This window comes from Sminthopsis crassicaudata, chromosome 3 (genome assembly GCF_048593235.1).
Source record: "Sminthopsis crassicaudata isolate SCR6 chromosome 3, ASM4859323v1, whole genome shotgun sequence".
In the NCBI taxonomy this organism is placed as follows: Eukaryota; Metazoa; Chordata; class Mammalia; order Dasyuromorphia; family Dasyuridae; genus Sminthopsis; species Sminthopsis crassicaudata.
The window spans coordinates 439,821,033-439,839,671 of NC_133619.1; the positions used below are offsets into that span (position 1 = coordinate 439,821,033).

General features: G+C 33.1%; 1 protein-coding gene across 3 annotated transcripts in view; it reads right to left on the minus strand.

Annotated features, from left to right (window-relative positions):
• The window catches only part of RAPGEF4 (Rap guanine nucleotide exchange factor 4), a 336,971-nt gene that overhangs the window by 283,579 nt on the left and 34,753 nt on the right, over positions 1 to 18,639 (minus strand). For all 3 annotated transcript variants that reach the window (XM_074303100.1, XM_074303098.1, XM_074303099.1), the window contains exons 2-3: positions 11,813 to 11,955; positions 684 to 772 (exon numbers count right to left, since the gene is read on the minus strand). In XM_074303100.1, coding sequence (XP_074159201.1) covers positions 684 to 772; positions 11,813 to 11,955 — 232 coding nt within the window. The remainder of the gene's footprint in view (positions 1 to 683; positions 773 to 11,812; positions 11,956 to 18,639) is intronic.

The following is an 18,639-nucleotide window of genomic DNA, read 5'->3' on the forward strand; positions in this document are numbered from 1 at the left end:
TCAATTTATTTCTCCCATCATGGAAATTTGAGGATTATGTCAGAGAATGAAAAAAAAGATTCTGAAAGTTAAGAGCTCATTATATCAAGGGTAAGTATAGGATTTATTCTTTGGTTATCCTTGTTCATTTTTACTATTTTTCCAACTGATCGGTCTTCCTTTCTTATGTGGAGGATAGAAGGGAGAAACAGAGGGAGAAGGAGAGAAATTAAAAGAGAGAGGCAGAGAGAGACACACATAAAGACAGAGATAGAAAAAGAGAGACAGACAGAGAGAGAGAGAGAAAGAGAGAGAGACAGAGACAGAGACAGAGAGAGATAGACAGAGACAGAGAGAAAGAAAGAGAGAGAGAGAGAGAGACAGAGAGAGAGACAGAGAAAGAGACAGAGAGACACACATGGAGAGAATAAATAAATAATGATGATCATAATTCTCCTGCATCTCCCAAAGGTGGTGAATATATAGCATAATAAGAAGTAAAGAATTATGATGGAGAAAGAGTCGTGAGAGGACATCATAAAATGCTAAGAAGGAAAAAAAGGATAAAATTGATTTTTTCAGTGAAAAAATTTTAAATGCATGAACATGTGAGAGGACTAGGTTGTTTTTAATCATATTCTTTCATGTAAAATTATATATTGGGCTATTTTTAAAAGCTTGACTTAAATAAGGTGAAATCTTACCTGGTGACTGCTAGTTTCAGATACTTTAACATCCAAGGATCCTGCCAGAACTGCATACCAATTTGTTCCAATATCACCTTGGCGAAATACTGAAAAGAAGTGACATAAATAGACTAAGATAAGTTGATTACCTTATTTAATAAGTTTACTATATATTATCACAAATATGGAAAAAATGTGCCTTTATTTTTCATTTAAAATATTTTATCTTTTTAAAATATTTCTATTTCTAATCCATTTTTCCAAGTTTATAACATGCTGCTCTACTCCTTGTAAATATATATAAATCTTTTTTTCAGTCTTTTTATAGGCTGACTTAACCCAATCCTTTATCAAGGGGATTTTGGGGCAATAACTTCTTCAAAACCACAGAATGATAGTAATTTATGTTTGTTATAATGAACAAAATGATCCTATGAGATTTTCTAAAGAAAGATTGAATTATGTTCAAGATAGTTTTCATCTTAAACATATTTTCTCATATTTCAGTTCTTCAAATTGATAATCATTTACATCTCAGTTTTTTTTTTATCTGTAAAATGGAGATAATACCTTTAGTACTTTACCTCACTAGGTTTTTTTGAAGCTCAAATGAGATAATACATGTAAAGTACTTTGCAAACTTTAAATAAGCATCATTTAAATGCTAATTAAACATTGACTATCCCAAATTGAACATGCTAAAGTATTTGTACCACACATATAAAAATAAGCAAACTAATAGAATATAATCTACCTATTTTTAGTAAAAATAGCAGTAATTTATATCATGTTTTAACTTTTACAAAGCAAGAGATATAGTGCTAATTTTATAACTCCAATCTTTCAGATGAGGAAAATGAGATCCAGAGAGGATAAGTAGCTTCCCCAAATTCACACACCTAGAATTTAAGACTAGGAAAAAACCCAGAACTTCTGATTCCAACTTCAAATTTCTTTCTTTCATCTTCATGCAACCATGCATTTAAAGCAATATTCATTCATTCATTCCTGCATATAACAATGGTTTATCAATTTATCAAGTTTATCTATTATGTGCTGCACACCACACTAGATTATGGGGTATAGAAAAATAAACAAGGCAGAATTCTTGCCTTCAGAAAATTGATAATCTACTTTCCAGACCCATATCTCACCTCATATGCTATCCAATAAATTATGCTACTAAACCAATCAAATATATTCTCCTTGGGGAAAAAAATGCTGTTTACTCATTTATTCACTCTTCTATGGTTAATAGGCTGACTTAACAAATGAATATAAGAAGCTTCTTATTTCCAAATCTCATTCTCTCTTTCTCTTGGAAGTCATAGAGTAATATTAGGGTGAGACAATAGAAACCCCATGGGAGTGGGATTGAAATGCCTGATTCAAAAATTCTCTACAAATATAAGTATCTTTTAAAATAGCTTGCCAGATAAAGAAGTAGGAAGAAGTAGCTGAGCTTTTATACTCAATTCAGTTTCTAGTAGAGAAGTTAATGACAATCACCTAAAAATTCCATGGAAAATGAAATTCTCTTTTTAGCTCATCAGTCAAAGTTTCTGGATGGCATAACTAATGTATAGGCAATTATATAGAGTACAGATGCCATTATTCCCATTTTGTAGATTAAAAAACTAAGGCTCAGAGAGGTTAAATCAAAAAAATTGAGTATTTAACGGCATTTGAACCCAGCCCTTCCTATTCAAAGTCCAGCACTCTTCCTCTATGGAGGATAAGAGAAGGAAAAGTTTATATTATAATATATTCATTTTTCAGAAGCAAAGTCTCTTCATGAGTCCCAAATTTGCTTGACTATTACTAGCAGGATAAATAAATATAAGCTATTATTACTGATACATAATATAGTCAACATTCCTTTCCATCAAATGCATCACTATGTTCTGGTTAAGTGTAGAAAGGATTAGTCAAATTTTTGGATAAATGTTAAATAAAAGAAAAAAGTTATTTTAAAAAATCTTTCTTCAAAGCTGGCCTATTCCCTTTTGCTGGCTGCCATCATCAGCAATTAAGTTTTCTATTTAAAAAAGACCTTTTATAGGGAAATTCTCTGAAAATATCACAATAATTCATCTTTATCCCACTTGTCTGCAGCAGGCTGACACTTTCACTTTTCTAAAAGGAAAAAAAAGACTGAGTAATTGAGCAATTCCTCTTCTATATCAACATCATGTCACATGCAAAAAAAATTATTAGATCCAAGTGATCGCTATTAGACATTTTCTCCTTTTATATTCACCAAGTCCAACTTTTTACAGATTCTTTTAGATGACTTCATTTTATGCATGTTATATTTTTTCTCTTTCCCTTTCTCAACCATAGTTTCATTTTATTTTCATAACAGCCCTATAAAGCACATAGAACAACTTTTAGTTTTCCTTGTCTTATTAGCAGGGAAACAGACTAGAAACAATTGCCTTGTCTAATGTCATTCATCTAATTATTACTTGATTAGGACATATTCCAAAACTGAGACTCTTGCCATGAGACTACATTGTCCACTTTCATGTCCTTCATCATCAACCTGGTGATATCAATACCTATAAGACTGGGTATCAATACCTAGCTGATCGGGAGCCTTTCCTTTGAGTTTTCTTTTTTCACCCTAATAATCTTTTGAAAACTAATTCATAATCAGATATATAAGATCCAATTAAGCCCCAGGCTCAATATGAATCATGAGAATCATTGGCATCTTGATGAGTATGTATCCATCAAAAACTTAGCCAAGAAAGTTTCATCATTTCATGAATCATCATGAGAAGGAATTATCACGGGTTCAAAGAATGATTAGTTCTAAAGTTGGAAAGAATGTCAGTGGTTCTCTAGTCTAATCCTTCATTTTAGAAATGGGGAAGCTGAGATTCACCCAGAAAAGTAAAGTGATTTGTTCAGTCATACAGGTCATTAGCATCAGAGGGAGGATTTGAAGTCATGCAATACTCTGATTTCTGAATACTCTGATATTTGAACCTCAATTGCAAGGCAAAGATTGCTCAATTCCACATTTAGTGGAATCCCATTTCCTTCAACAGAATCAATTTCAAAATGGCAGCACAAACTTATTTTGTTGATATTTGTCCAACAATCCATACTTAGGGGTTGAATTAAAACCTCCTTACCCCATTTAGGTAAAAATATGTCGCAGTAAAATCAATAAATACAAAAACCTTGGACTAAATAAGTCCACAAAGTCTTTGAAAGCCATTATATGAAGTGAAATGATATTTGACAAGAGATCTGATCCAGTTGGAAGAGAGATTTCAATACATTTGCTGGTTCCTGCTCTGGGTCCTATAAGCAATGAGTCAGGTAAAATGAGGAAGAATTCCAGAAATTCAAGCATGTAGCTTTCCAGCACACTTTTAAGAAACAAAAGTAGAAAAAGCTGTACCAGAAAGGAAAGATAATAAAGAGGATTATACACATAAAACATAAAAGCATCTCAGAGTAGAAGACTCTGGGAAAAGTCCCAAGAAATAGCAGGGTTTTCTCCAGTTTCCTTTCCTGGTGCCTGTCTATTCAGAGACATTATAATATAATCTTCTATATATTACCCAAACATTTCCAGTAAATTTCAATGCCCTCTAAAAGCCAGGAGTTAACAAAAAATACATATAAATGTAAAGTTAGGCAAAGATACCAACCTCTATCTAAATGTCAAGAATTTTTCTATATGAGAGTTTGTAAAAAGCAAACTTCCTAAAGCCAAAGAGAAGGGAACTATGTGGACTTTATGTGTCATATTTTTCCTTAACCTTAAAATTAACTAATTTTTTATACTTCACTTAGAAGTATAGAAATCCTTCTTGACAGAATGAGAAGCCCATGCAAGAGTATGCATAAATGTCCTAGACAGAGTTATTAAGTGAAGATGTGATATTTTTGGAAAGGAATTTACTAAATTGGACATCCTACCCACTTACTATTACCTACTTACATGAACTTAAGAGTTTATGGGGGAACTAATATTGAAAGAGTATCATTACTCTTACAGTCCAAAGTTGTTATATTCTCAAAGATATTTACTACCTGTGGATCCTAAGTGCTCTTTCAATCCAAATGACATGTGCTCCACACAAATTTTCAGGGATTCCTTTTTGAGAGTCAAAAAAAGAAAATAATATGAACATAAAATCTATTCCTCATAATCTTTTTTTTTATGTCTGCAAGAGTCAATGCTTGGTGATGGAATTTTGGCAGTGGAACAAAAAAGGAAACCTACTTCTTTTTCATTTTGTGGAGAGGGATGATGATGATAAAATATTTATTATTAACATTTGTCTTGGAGACAAATTTAATTATAAACCAATGAGAAGAAATCCAACCCCAAGTTGGTATAAAGTGAAGCAACTCTGCTAGTACAAAAAGCTGACACTGATCTATAGGGTCGTGGGTTTCACCTATATTCAGATTATTCTACAGGATCGTGATAGAAAATTGGGGCAAAATGGAATTTAGCAGACAGAAGATAAGAACCTTTAAGACAGGAAGAAAGAAATGGAAAGAGCCTGAGGCTGGCCCATACTCATACCTTTCATACCATTCACCATGAGTAAGAAATACAAAAACTTCTAAATAAACACACAGACACACAGACACAGACACACACACACACACACACACACACACACACACACACACACGCCCAGTTCTCTCCATGTACCAAAATAAATTACTTTTAACAATCTGTCTATCACTTATCATTAAACCTGTTCAATACAAGCATTTGGCAGTCTTTCCAGTCCTGCATGCTACCACGATATTACAAGCCATCAAATAGAGGCAAAATAGATGAGTACTATCTTGAGTCAGGAAGACCTAAATTCAAATTTGACCCCAGACATTTACTAGCTATGTGAACCTAGACAGGCAAGTCATTTAACCTTTGCTTTGGTTTTCCCATCTGTAAAATGGGGATAATAAAATCACTTACTTGGCAAAGTTGAATTAATTAAATAAGATCATAGTTGTAAAGTGCTTAATACAATGCCTACCACATAGTTGTTCAGTTATCTTCAATATTACTGACTCTTTGTGTTCCCTTTTGAGGTTTTCTTGGTAAATATGCTGGAGTGATTTGCCATTTCTTTCTCCAGTTCATTTTACAGATGAGAAGACTGAGGCAAACAGGATAAAGTGACTTGTCCAGGGTCATGCAGCTAGTAAGTGTTTGGGGCCAGATTTGAACTCAGGAAGAGGAGTCCTCCTGACTCCAGCTCCAACATTCTGTCCTTGTAGATAAGAAGTCCTTAATACATTCTAGCTCCCAACTCTTACATTTTAAATGACAACCAAGTAGAGGGCCCTATTTAGACAAAAATTTTCAAGTTCATACAGTCCTACTGAAGTGGGTTTGTTCTAAAGTTCAGGATAATCTGAAGGTCCCTTGGGAGAAGGCGCCAGTTCTTAGGAGTAGACTGGCCCTTTGCTTCACTTTCTGGAGCCATTGTTGTCTTTTCAAAAGAAATGTCAGCAATGTCTACTTCTATTCCTTATATCACATTCATCTCCCTGACAATGTTCTATCCCACTGCTTTCTGCTGCTGGCAATTTCCATTCAAATCAATTCCTCAAGTAGGGAAACTCACTACCTCCTTAAACACATTTGTGAGGGAATCTGCTGTTGATAAAAAAAAAAAAAAAAAAAAGTCACCATAAGAGCCAAAACAATGAGGTCATGGGGTAGAGTAGGATAGATTAAAAAGTCAGAGAATGAAGGTCCTTGTTTCCCCTCCCCAAGGGAATCTAAGACCATTTCATTACCTTTTGGTGAAAAAGTTTGTCAAATTGATGCCTGGTAATTAATTACTGTGCCATAGAGATTTATTTTGTTTTAAATATGATTTTTCATTAAAATTAAATGGTAGGTTTTTTTTTCCTTTAGTAAAAGGCACAAAAGTTACTTTAGTTATTTCTAATGACCCTATCCTACCAATACAATAAAATCTAATCTTTATTCATTCTATTCTATAATGCAAAAATTATTGATAGAAAATGAAAATTTACTTAAATGTTCTAAAAGATTCTATAGCAAAAAGAAAATATAAAAAGTGAATTTGAAGATAAATATTAACTATGCTTCCAAAAACTCATCTCTGTCTTTTTTAAATTTTTATTTAGTAATTAAGTTTTTACATTTTGACTTCTGAGGTCTCTCTCTTCCTCCTTCCCTAACAGTTCTTTCTCTGGAGATGGATAGCCATCTTCCTTTATAGGTCCTTTGTATTTGATATAAATACATTTATATTACGCAGAATAGCTTAATCATTCACAGTTATTCTTCATATAATATTGCTGTTACCATAGACAACATTATCTTGGTTCCACTCGTTTCACTCTTCATTATTTCATGCATTCTTTCCATGTGGTTTTTTTTTTCAAATGAACATGTTCATCATTTTTTTCAGGATGGTAGTATTATTACAATCATATTCCACAATTTATTCTGTCATCCCCAAATTGATGATTTTATTTGTAAATTTATGAATAAATTCTTTTTCTATCCATAAATTTGGTAGGTATATTTCATAAGTATATGTTCCATGTCCTTCTAATTTACTTAGAATATTTCTCTTTATACAGGGTAATATCTCAGTAAACAGCATAAGATATTGTTCTCTGCCTAATTTCAAGACTGTTTTCCAGTTTTTCCAACAATTTTTGCCTAATAATGAATTTTTATCTCAAAAGCTTAATCATCTTTATCATATACAAGGATCTTACAATTATTTACTGCTGTGTATTATATGGTTACTTTGTTCCACTGCCTTCCTTTTCTATTTCTCAACCAAGATAGGGTAGTTTAGATAATTATTATAATACAGCTTAAGGACTGCCCCTGCAATACATTTCCTTCTCTTAATTTTTTTTCATTAAGTCTTTTTTATATTTTTGATCTTTTGTTCTTTCAAATAAGTTTTGTTGTTATTTTTTCAAGCTCAATAAAATAATTTTTTGGTAATTTGATTGGAATGGCATTAAATAAGTAGACTAGTTTAGGCCAAATTGTCATTTTTATTATATCAGCACAGCCCACCCATGAATAATTAATTTTTTCAATTATTTAAATCAGACTTTATTTGAATTAAAAAGAATTTCATAATTATGTTCATATATTTCCTGGGTTTATCTTGGCAAATATATTTCCAGATATTTTATATTGTCTATAATCATTTTTAGTGAAATATCTTATAAGATCTCTTCTTGCAGTGTTTTTTTTTTTTGATGATATATAGCAATTCTAATGATTTATACAGGTTTATTTTATATCCTCCTACTTTGCTAAAATTATTGATTATTTCAACTAGCTTTTAGTTGGATCTTTAGGATTTTCCACGTATCCCATCATATTGTTTGCAAAAAGAGACAGGTGTATTATCTTATTGTCGATTATGATTCCTTCAATTTATTTTTCTTCACTTATTGATAATGTTTAGTTCATGCTTGCTGATGGCTTTAGGTCCTTCTTATCATTTTAAGGAAAAATCTATTTATGCCTAAAATTTCAGGTTTTTTTTAATAGAAATGTATTTTATCCAAAGCTTTTTCTACATCTGTTGATCTACTCCTATGATTTTTGTCACATAATAAATTCCACTCAAGCTCTTAACTTTTTTACTCTATGTATGTCTCTGATTTTTAAATGTGTTTCTTATAAACAACAGATTGGTGGATTCTGGTTTTTTAACCATTCTCTTATCTGTTTCTGATTAATTGTGAATTCATCACATTCACATTCAAAGTTAAAATTACTAGGCATGAATTTCCCTCCAACATATTTTCCCTCACTGTTTATATTTCTTATTTTTTTTATCCTATCTCTCCCCAAAAGTCTCACTTACTTCTAATCACTACCTGCATAATCCACACACCCTTTTAGAGTCTCTTCCTTATGCTATACCCTTACCCTATTTCCCTGTAAGCAGAGTTTTATATCCTATATTAGTCTTTTAATGTTAAATATTGTGTTATCTCAACTATAACTCCACAGTACTTAAATTATCTCTTTCTAGTTGCTTCTAATATTTTCTCCTTCAACTGAAATCTTTGAAAATTAGCTATGTTTTTGTAAGTTTTTAGTTTTAAGATCTCTTTCAAGCAATGATTGGTAGAATTTTTCAATTTCTTGTTTACACTCTAGTTCTAAAATTTAGAGCATTTTTCCTTAATAATTTCTTGGATCGTAGTGTCTAGGAGTTTCTTTTTCAATCATAAGTTTCAAGTAGTTCAACAATTCTTATATTATCTCTTCTTGATCTGTTTCCCAAGTCAGTTGTTTTTATAATAAGATATTTCACTTTCTCTTCTACTTTTTCATTCTTTTGATTTTTATTATTTTCTTTATGTCTTATGAAGTCTGTTAGCTTCCTCTTGTCTAATTCTAATTTCTATAAAGTTATTTTCTTCCATAAATTTTTGGATCTCTTTTTTTCTATTGATTGACTTTCTTTTTATAATTTTCTTGATTTTCTTGTATTACTTTTATTTGTCTCCTAATTTTTCCTCAACCTCTATTATTTGGTCTTCAAAGTCATTTTTAAGCTCTTCCAAGAACTGGGGAAGAGGAGGAGAAGGATTGTGATTATTTTGCTTTGAAGCTTTATGAGTAGCAGTTTTTACTTTATTATTTTCTTTTAAGTTTGAATCTTGATCTTTTCTAAAATCATACTAACTATGGTCAAGTTCTTTTTCTGTTGCTTACTCATTTTTTTCAATCAGTCTAATTCTTGGCTACAATTGTATGTAACTCTATTCCTGAGGTATGGAGGATGTCTCAGGCTTCAGATTTTTTGTTATGTGCTATTGTTTTCTGAAAATCTATCTTCCAATGTATGATCACTTCTCCTCCAACTATTCTCTACCTTGAGCCTTAACTAAGGCTCCCAGTACTTCTCTATCACCATCAACATTCTTACTCCCTTCCGACCCTCTGGCGGTGGCAAATGTGAGTTCACTTTTCTGCACTGTAATTGAAACCAGGGACTCTACCCTCCTGCAGTGACCACAATTAGCAGGGTGCTTCCTTCTGCTATTGCACTCGCCAGTGTACTTGCTCCTTACCCAAATCACAGCTTGGGAGTGCATCTGGTAAATGTACCTTACCCTGTGGAGGGGTCCCTACCTTCTCAGAGTCTGTGGAATGAAAGTATCCCAAAGCTAAGGCTGCCCCCTATTCAGGTGCCCTCAGGGTTTGCCATTTGTTGACTTGGGCATATCGACCTTCAATATTAACAAGTTGCTCTGGCCAGATCACCACCCCAGGATGTTGGATCTTTCCTTATAACTTTCCAAGTTATCTTAAATTGGACATTTGCTTTTCCCCAACTTTTAGTTATTTCTGCCACTCTAAAATTCACTTTGAGATTTATTTTATATTATTGGGGGGGGGGGGGAATTTGTAATTTCCTGCTCTATTCCATCATCCTCTTCAAAAAGAAAGAAAGGAAGAAAGGAAGAAAGAAAGAAAGAAAGAAAGAAAGAAAGAAAGAAAGAAAGAAAGAAAGAAAGAAAGAAAGAAAGAAAGAAAGAAAGAAAGAAAGAAAGAAAGAAAGAAAGAAAGAAAGAAAGAAAGAAAAAGAAAGAAAGAAAGAAAGAAAGAAAGAAAGAAAGAAAGAAAAGAAAAGAAAGAAAGAAAGAAAGAAAGGATGGAAGAAAGGAAAGGAAGGAAGGAAAGGAAGGAAAGAAAGAAAGAAAGAAAGAAAGAAAGAAAGAAAGAAAGAAAGAAAGAAAGAAAGAAAGAAAGAAAGAAAAGAAAGAAAGAAAGAAAGAAAGAAAGAAAGAAAGAAAGAAAGAAAGAAAGAAAGAAAGAAAGAAGAAAGAAAGAAAGAAAGAAAGGAAGAAAGGAAAGGAAAGGAAGGAAGAAGGAAGGAAGGAAAAAGAAAAGAAAAAAGCTTACATGGATACCCTAATCACTGTAGGCAATAGATGTCATAGATAAAGGCAAATATATATTATTTGAGGAATATTATACCTTTGTCTTATATTAGCAAAGAATCAAAATGGTGTTTTTTGTTTTTTTAGCTTTAATCATTAGTCTAAATGCTCCATTAGATAAGTAGATGGAAGAGTTAATTAAGTTTTTAGTTGTGCCAGGCATTGTGTTAATGTGCTAATTACTTATGCAAATGGAGGAGAGTAGTATTAGAGATAATACAAACTAGTAGATAATTCTAAAGCCATTTGTATTTAGCATTGAGCAATATTTTTATTTTGTTGTTGTTCAGTCATTTCAGTCATGACTAACATTTTGTGACCCCATTTGGTGTTTTATGGCAAAGGTAATGGAGTGGTTTGCCAGTTCCTTCTCCAGCTCATTTTATAGATAAGCAACTGAAGCAAACAGGATGGAAAAACTTGTCCAAAATCACATAGTTAGTAAATGTCTCAGGCCAGATTAGAACTCAGCTAGATGAATCTTCCTGATATCAAGTCCAGCCCACTCTATCTACAATACCACCTAGCTGCCCTTATTTTTATTTTTATATTTTAATATAGGTATTTCCAGGTTTTATAATATTTCAAATGAAAACACGGAAGCTATCTTGTCATTTTGCCTAGCTCTTCCTTAAATCTTTCTTCACTAAAAGTGAACAACATTAATTGAAATTAATTGAAAGCACTGACATTAATTGAGTTGCCTCTTTTTTCTAGGTCATTTTATCTCTTGCTGGCTCATGCCTTTCTTGGGTTGGGAGAATAATTATGTGTGCAGATTTAAAAATATGACTGAACATATGTCTTCCCTACCAGCTACCCCCTAATCTGGAAGCAAAAGTCAACAGAAAAAAAAAGTATTCTTATTAACAAAGGAGCTTCCCAAAGCAAATATAAAAAAGATGCCAAAGTATTAATCAAAAGACCAGAGTAGATGGGGATATTGACCAAGGATTCCAAAATTCACCTAACTTCAGCCTCAATATTAAATTTAAATACTTAAATATTTAAGACTGAAAATAAAACAAGTTTGATTGGAATTATTGATGCACCTAACATTCTATCTAGATACAACTCTTCAAAAAAGAACATTTGGGTTTATTGGATTTGTTATTTATCCCCAAAGGACAATCTTAACTCAAGATAAAGACAATGGAAGCTAAATATTCCACTGATGTTAAGTTTCTTACATGTTATTCCTTTTTCCAGATTCTCATAATAACCACACAAACAGATCTGATGAAGAAGATTTGGGTGAAATTTCTCAAAAGCTTTAACTTCTTTAAGTCGTGTGAAAATAATATCCACATCTTCACTGGATCGTTCCAAAGGCCTGAAAAAAAAAAAGGCATACCAGTTTCAGGAAGCATATAATCCTATAAAACAGCCAATAGCTAGTGCATCATTTACTTCTCCCATCAAGTTCTTAAAGTTCTTATTAGAATATTGACAATAAAATGATTTAACTATTGTCCAATATAACTACAAGTTGCCATAATATAGCAACATTTGAAATAGACATTAGAGTGAGTTCAGCACATTTAAGAACAGTCCAAGAATGAATTTACAAGCAGAATATAACAAAGATATAGTAACAATAATAATGATACTTTAATTTGTATCCATTAAAAAAAGAAAAAGGAAATTTACATAACTTTTATATTGAAAAGGAATAGCAAGATATACACAGTAGACTTAGTTTCATGTGCAACCATCTTTTTATTATACAGTGCTACAGAAATCTTCGTTTTATTCCACAAGTTAAAAATAATATCCATTATCATTATTTGTAAACTGTAATACTTTGATTTATTTAATAGAAATACATAATTAAATGGAAGAACATGCTGTGTATGTCTACTTGACAGTTATTAATGCCTAGGAGAAACTAAGCTGTTCAGGCTATCAAGGCCCAGAGCATGCAGTCATGTGGGCATTTACTTGAATTGATGGAATAGTACTTAGATTATATTAAAATTGCCTCTGGAGGACCCACTTTGTCAACATTTCTCTCCTGGTCCTTAAATACTGGGACATAATTATAAATGAGTAGAAATTCAAGGTCTTCTTTTATTTTAAGTTCAGCATGGCAAGTCAACTGGAATTTAATGAGCACCTATTAAATTCCAGGCACTCTGATAAGCCCTGAGGACACAAGAAAAGAAATAATACAGAACCTGCTTTCAAGGACTTCACCGTTTAAAGAGAAAGAGACAACATATAAATAACTATGTACATATAAAATATATTCAGACTAACCAGGTGTAGTCTCAGAGGAAAGACACTAAGATTAAAAAAAGTCAGGAAAAGGCTTGTAGAAGAAGATGGCACTTTAACTGAGACTTGTAGGAATCCAGGGAAGTTTTGGGGGTAGATATGGAGAAGAAAAGATTTCCAGGCATGAAAGACAGCCAGTGCAAATGCCCAGAATTAGGATTTGGAGCATCACATACAAGGAACAGCCAGGAGGCCTGTGTCATTAGGTTGCAGAGTCAATGGAGGGGAATAAGGTATAGAGACTGGAAAGCATCAAGTTTTTAAGGGTTGTAAGAGCCAAAGAGAGGACTTTATATTTAATCCTGGAGGCGAGTTGCATAATTATGAATAAGCTTAATGAGTCTTGACCTAGAAGTCTTGAGAATTTTATTTTATTAGGAAAGACCCATCCACGGCTTCATTAGATTAAGTGAATCATTTAAAGGTTAAGTTGGTCTCTAATGCATGAAGTCAGACATATTAACATTTTGAAAAGGTACAACTATAACTACATGCTAAAGTATGCCCTTTGAAACCAAAAACAACAGAAGTATCTGCCATTATAATATGGAATATTAGAAAAGGATGTCTTGCATGCTATAATGTGTATTCAAGATCTAGTCTTGAAATAAGGAATATTTATATTTAATTCCTTGTTCTGACACATGAGCATTATTACCTTGCGCAAATCCCTTAACTGTTCAGTATTCTAGGCAACTCTCTTATTGACGATTATACAATATTATGTATTTGTATTGTATTGTATTGTAATACAAAATTATTGACAATATACTGACACAGGGAAATCCCCATACCAATGAAACCATGGGTATAGACCAAAAATTACAAAGATATGCTTCTAAGTTGTCATTTTGTTTTTAATTCCTTGTTAAACAGATGAGTTTGCCACCAATTTTCTATATTCAGCCTGAGAAGTATTGGTGTAGTGACTGGATAGAAAGCATGTTAGTGTGCTGGACCTGGACTCAGGATGAAGTGGGTTTCAATGCTGCTTTTGATCCTTACTAGCTGTGTGGTTTTAGATAAGATATACAATGTTTCTAAGACTTACTTATACACAGAATTCTTGTCCATTGCAAGTGTTCAAACAATGAAGAAATCACAGATCCTTGATTTTGATGCAACATTCTCAAAGGGATGATAAACTCTTGAGAATAGCCATCAAGAAATATGTATATCTAGATGCCAATTGGTATTTTTCTCCTTCTATCTTTAACTGTAATGTACCATTGTTTAATTTAATCCTTGTTTTCCCTTTCAATTTAAATAACCAATGACAACTTATATTTTACCCTTTTTATATATAATTTAAGATATACAATTAGATTACAGCTATAGGGCTTTAAGCATCAGAGTAGTTTGGCTTTCATGAGCTAGGAGGTAGCTTCTTTACTCTATCTGATGAAACCTTTAACTGCTTATGTAGAACTCACAAAGGAGGAAGAGTTGCCTCCTAAGCTCTCCCAAATAACTCTCTGGATGTTTCCTTGGATTCCTGCAGTCTTTCCTATATCAAAGAAAAATGAGAAAGGGAAATTTTTCCTAGTTTAATTCCTCTTGAACACTGCCAGTTTCACTTGTCTGATAAGTACTATAGGGCTTCTTAAGTGTTTTACTTTTTACTTCAGCCTAGACTAATATCAGTTCACTTTTTAAACAGAATATAACAGTTTTAGGCAAGGCTACAAAATGATTTCTTCAAAACTGGTTATTCCCATGTCATATCTTCAGTTCAAATCCTACCTCATTAATGAAATCTCTTTTGTCACTGATCTTTACCCTCACCAAAGTTCAAAAGTATTGAGTCAAATGATTGTTCATTACGGTATGTTTATTTTAGCAATAGAATACAAAAAATATATAGCAGAATCATGGGATAGAGAGTTGGATGGAAATATAAAAAAACTAGAGTCTGAAGAGTCAGGAGTTCAGTTTCAAAAGGAATGTCTCCTCCTGATTCTGCCACAGAAAGCCAATGTCCTTCAAATACTTGAATAAAGTCATTTTATCCCTACAGAGCCCGCTCTTCTCTGGGTTAAACATGTCCATTTATTTCCTCATATGGCATGGACTCAAAGACCTTCTCCACTCTGCTTGCCATTCTCTGGACATTTTAGATTATTATAATGTCAGAAATTTGGTGTTGAAAGGGACCTTAGAAGCTACAAAACCCAAACCTCTAATTCTGTGACCAGAGTCACAAAGTTAGCAAATACTTGAAGAATTTGATTGCGGATCGTCCTGATTTCAAGGCCAGCACTTATATCCACTGTATCATTCCCCACCAGGTTACACTCCTGGCTTTTGTCATGCTCTTTGGAATCTTAGTTCTACAAGATTGCATCAAATATAAAACTCATACTTTCTCAGTAACACCCCTTCTCCCTCTCCCCCCCACCCCGGGCTGCTGGGGAAGGGTCTTCCTGTCTCTGATTGGAGAGGTTGGAGGATAGACAATGGAGAGTTCCTCCTAGATTCTCTGTTTAAGGAGGGCACCTAGGCATAATTTCCCACTTAGATTTCTCTCTGGAATCTCAACATCTTGCATTCACATGCCCTCAGTACCTCCCTCCTCCAAGAGCTCCTCCTTTCCTCTGCACTCTCTTAGACTTCAGAATTAATTATGTGCCTTTTCTCCCTTTCTCACTTAATTCCCCCATCTGTTGATTCTCAGCTTCTTCTTATATGTGCTCCCTATTAGATTGTGAACTTCACAGGGGTAGGAACCATCTTTTGCCTTTCTTTGTATCCCCAGTGTTTAGAACAGCACTTGGCATATAGTGGATGCTTAAGAAATGTTTCTGTCTGACTGACTTAGCTGCTTAAAAGCAGTTGGGGACTAATGTCCTTCTATAACTATGGAACCCAAAACTGAACACAATACTCCACAAAAGGTGTAACAGACATAGAGCACACTGAAACTACCACTTCTTTGTATTCCTGAAGGCTGTGTATTGCCGCCCAAGACTGTGTTACTTGGTGAACAATTATAATATATCTTTAGTCTGATTTTCTTCAGTCAAGGAAATTAATTCAATATCAAAATTAGATGAATGCTGAAGTCTCTAAAAATCTGACAAAGTAATACTGTCACTATATAATCTTGAAAGAGCCTCTTGCACACTTTTGCAAACCTTAATTTATTCCTCTTTAAAGTGAGGAGCTTCATATGGCAGAAACTAGGCATTGACCCACATTTAACACCATGCACCAAGATAAGGTCAAAATGGGTTCATGATCTAGGCATAAAGAATGAGATTATAAATAAATTAGAGGAACATAGGATAGTTTACCTCTCAGACCTGTGCAATTTATGACCAAAGAAGAACTAGAGATCATTATTGATCATAAAATAGAAAATTTTGATTATATCAAATTGAAAAGTTTTTGTACAAACAAAACTAATGCATATAAGATTAGAAAGGAAGCAATAAACTGGGAAAACATTTTTACAGTCAACGGTTCTGATAAAGGCCTCATTTCCAAAATATATAGAGAATTGACTCAAATTTATAAGAAATCAAGCCATTCTCCAATTGATAAATGGTCAAAGGATATGAACAGACAATTCTTAGGCGAAGAAATTGAAACTATTTCTAGCCATATGAAAAGATGCGTCAAGTCATTATTAATCAAAAAAATGCAAGACAACTTTGAGTTACTACTACACACCTGTCAGATTGGCTAGAATGACAGGGGAAGATAATGCAGAATGCTGGACAGGATGTGGGAAAACAGGGCACTGATACATTGTTGGTGGAATTGTGAATACAGCCAACCATTCTGGAGAATGATTTGGAACTATGCTCAAAAAGTTATCAAACTGTACATACCCTTTGATCCAGCAGTGTTACTACTAGGCTTATATCCCAAAGAGATCTTAAAGAAAGGAAAGGGAAATGCATGTGAAAGAATGTGGCAGCCCTCTTTGTAGTGGCCAGAAACTGGAAACTGAGTAGATGCCCATCAATTAGAGAATAGCTGAATAAATTGTACTATATAAATATTATGAAATATTATTGCATAAGAAATAAGAAATGACAAACAGGATGATTTCAGAAAGGCCTGGAGAGACTTACATGAACTGATGCTGAGTGAAATGAGCAGGACCAGAAGATCATTATATACTTCAACAACAATACTATATGATGATCAATTCTGATGGACGTGGCCCTCTTCAACAATGAGATGAACCAAATCAGTTCCAATAGAGCAGTAATGAACTGACCAGTTATGCCCAGCGAAAGAACTCTGGGAGATGACTATGAACCACTACATAGAATTCCCAATACCCCTATTTTTGTCCGCCTGCATTTTTTATTTCTTTCACAAGCTAATTGTACACTATTTCAAAGTCTGATTCTTTTTGTACAGCAAAATACTGTTTGGACATGTATACATATATTGTATTTAATTTATACTTTAACATATGTAACATGTATTGGTCAATCTGCCATCTGGGGGGAGGGGAAAAATTAGAACAAAAGTTTTGGCAATTGTCAGTACTTTAAAATTACCCATGCTTAAAAACAAAGAGTTCTCAAATAAGAAACATTTTAAGGAAGATTTATGGGTCGGTTTATGTGTTTTTCCCCTCAATTAACAACAACCACTTTAAATGTCAAATATTTAATGTGCTTGTATTGAATATATACAGGTATGTAGCATCTTTTTAATTTCCAAAAAGCCATGACCTCAGTTGTATAATTTTATCCTGCAAGAACTTTATTCATTAGGCTACCTATGATTAAACTCATTTTACAGATGAATAAATGATAATAGCATGTAAGAGACTAAGAAGTTTTCTATAGTTAATAGACTGTTAGACTTAAAGTCAAAACTGCTTCTGACACTATCTTTGTGACAGCAGACAGTACAATTAATCAATATGTGCTTTAGGCAAGTCAAAGAATTTTCAACTAGGTTTTTTATATATATATATATATATATAAACCTTACAAAGTCATAATTGTTCCTATAGATCATGCTATTATTTTAACAAGAACCTATCATCTCCCATTCTTCCTTAAACAAAAACATTCCAATAGAGTAGCCATTGATTTGAGTTCAGAAAGAAAATGCTTAAGAAAAATGTATTATTTCAGCCAAATTGGAAAATGAACATTCTACTATCAGCTTTGAGTTGTGGGAGATTAAGATAAGAATTAAGAATTAATGCATATGAAATCTTATCAATGCAAGTATTCCATTCATTGATGCAGATGATAAATAATTCATGTCTCCCAGTCCTATGTTACTCTTGCCTGTGTCCTCCCATAAGTCCATCATGGGATGGCTAACCAACATTTTGGAGACCTTCTCATTCTCTTGACAATGGGAGAATATCTACGGTATATGATGAATATTAATTGGTTACCCTTCAGTGTGACCAGTTCACTTTTTCATCATACATTTATTTGATGGAATTTTAGAAATAACTTCTCTGGCATAATTCTTTGTGACCTCTGGAAATTGCTGAGGCTTGATGTGCTTCTCTCCAGTGCCCTCTGAATTTTCTCTACTTGATTTCTTTAGATTCCATATTGTTCCATAATTCACAAGCATACAACATGGAATATACAATATATAATAAAATACACAGTACTGGAAGAATATCGTTATGAAAAAGATGTTCCTCTGTTTCAAGGGGGATCTTGGAAATGACGAAAAAGAAATTTGTAATTTACCAAAGGCAATCCAGCCTACTATCCCCATCTTTGATTCTGGACCAAGTTCATTG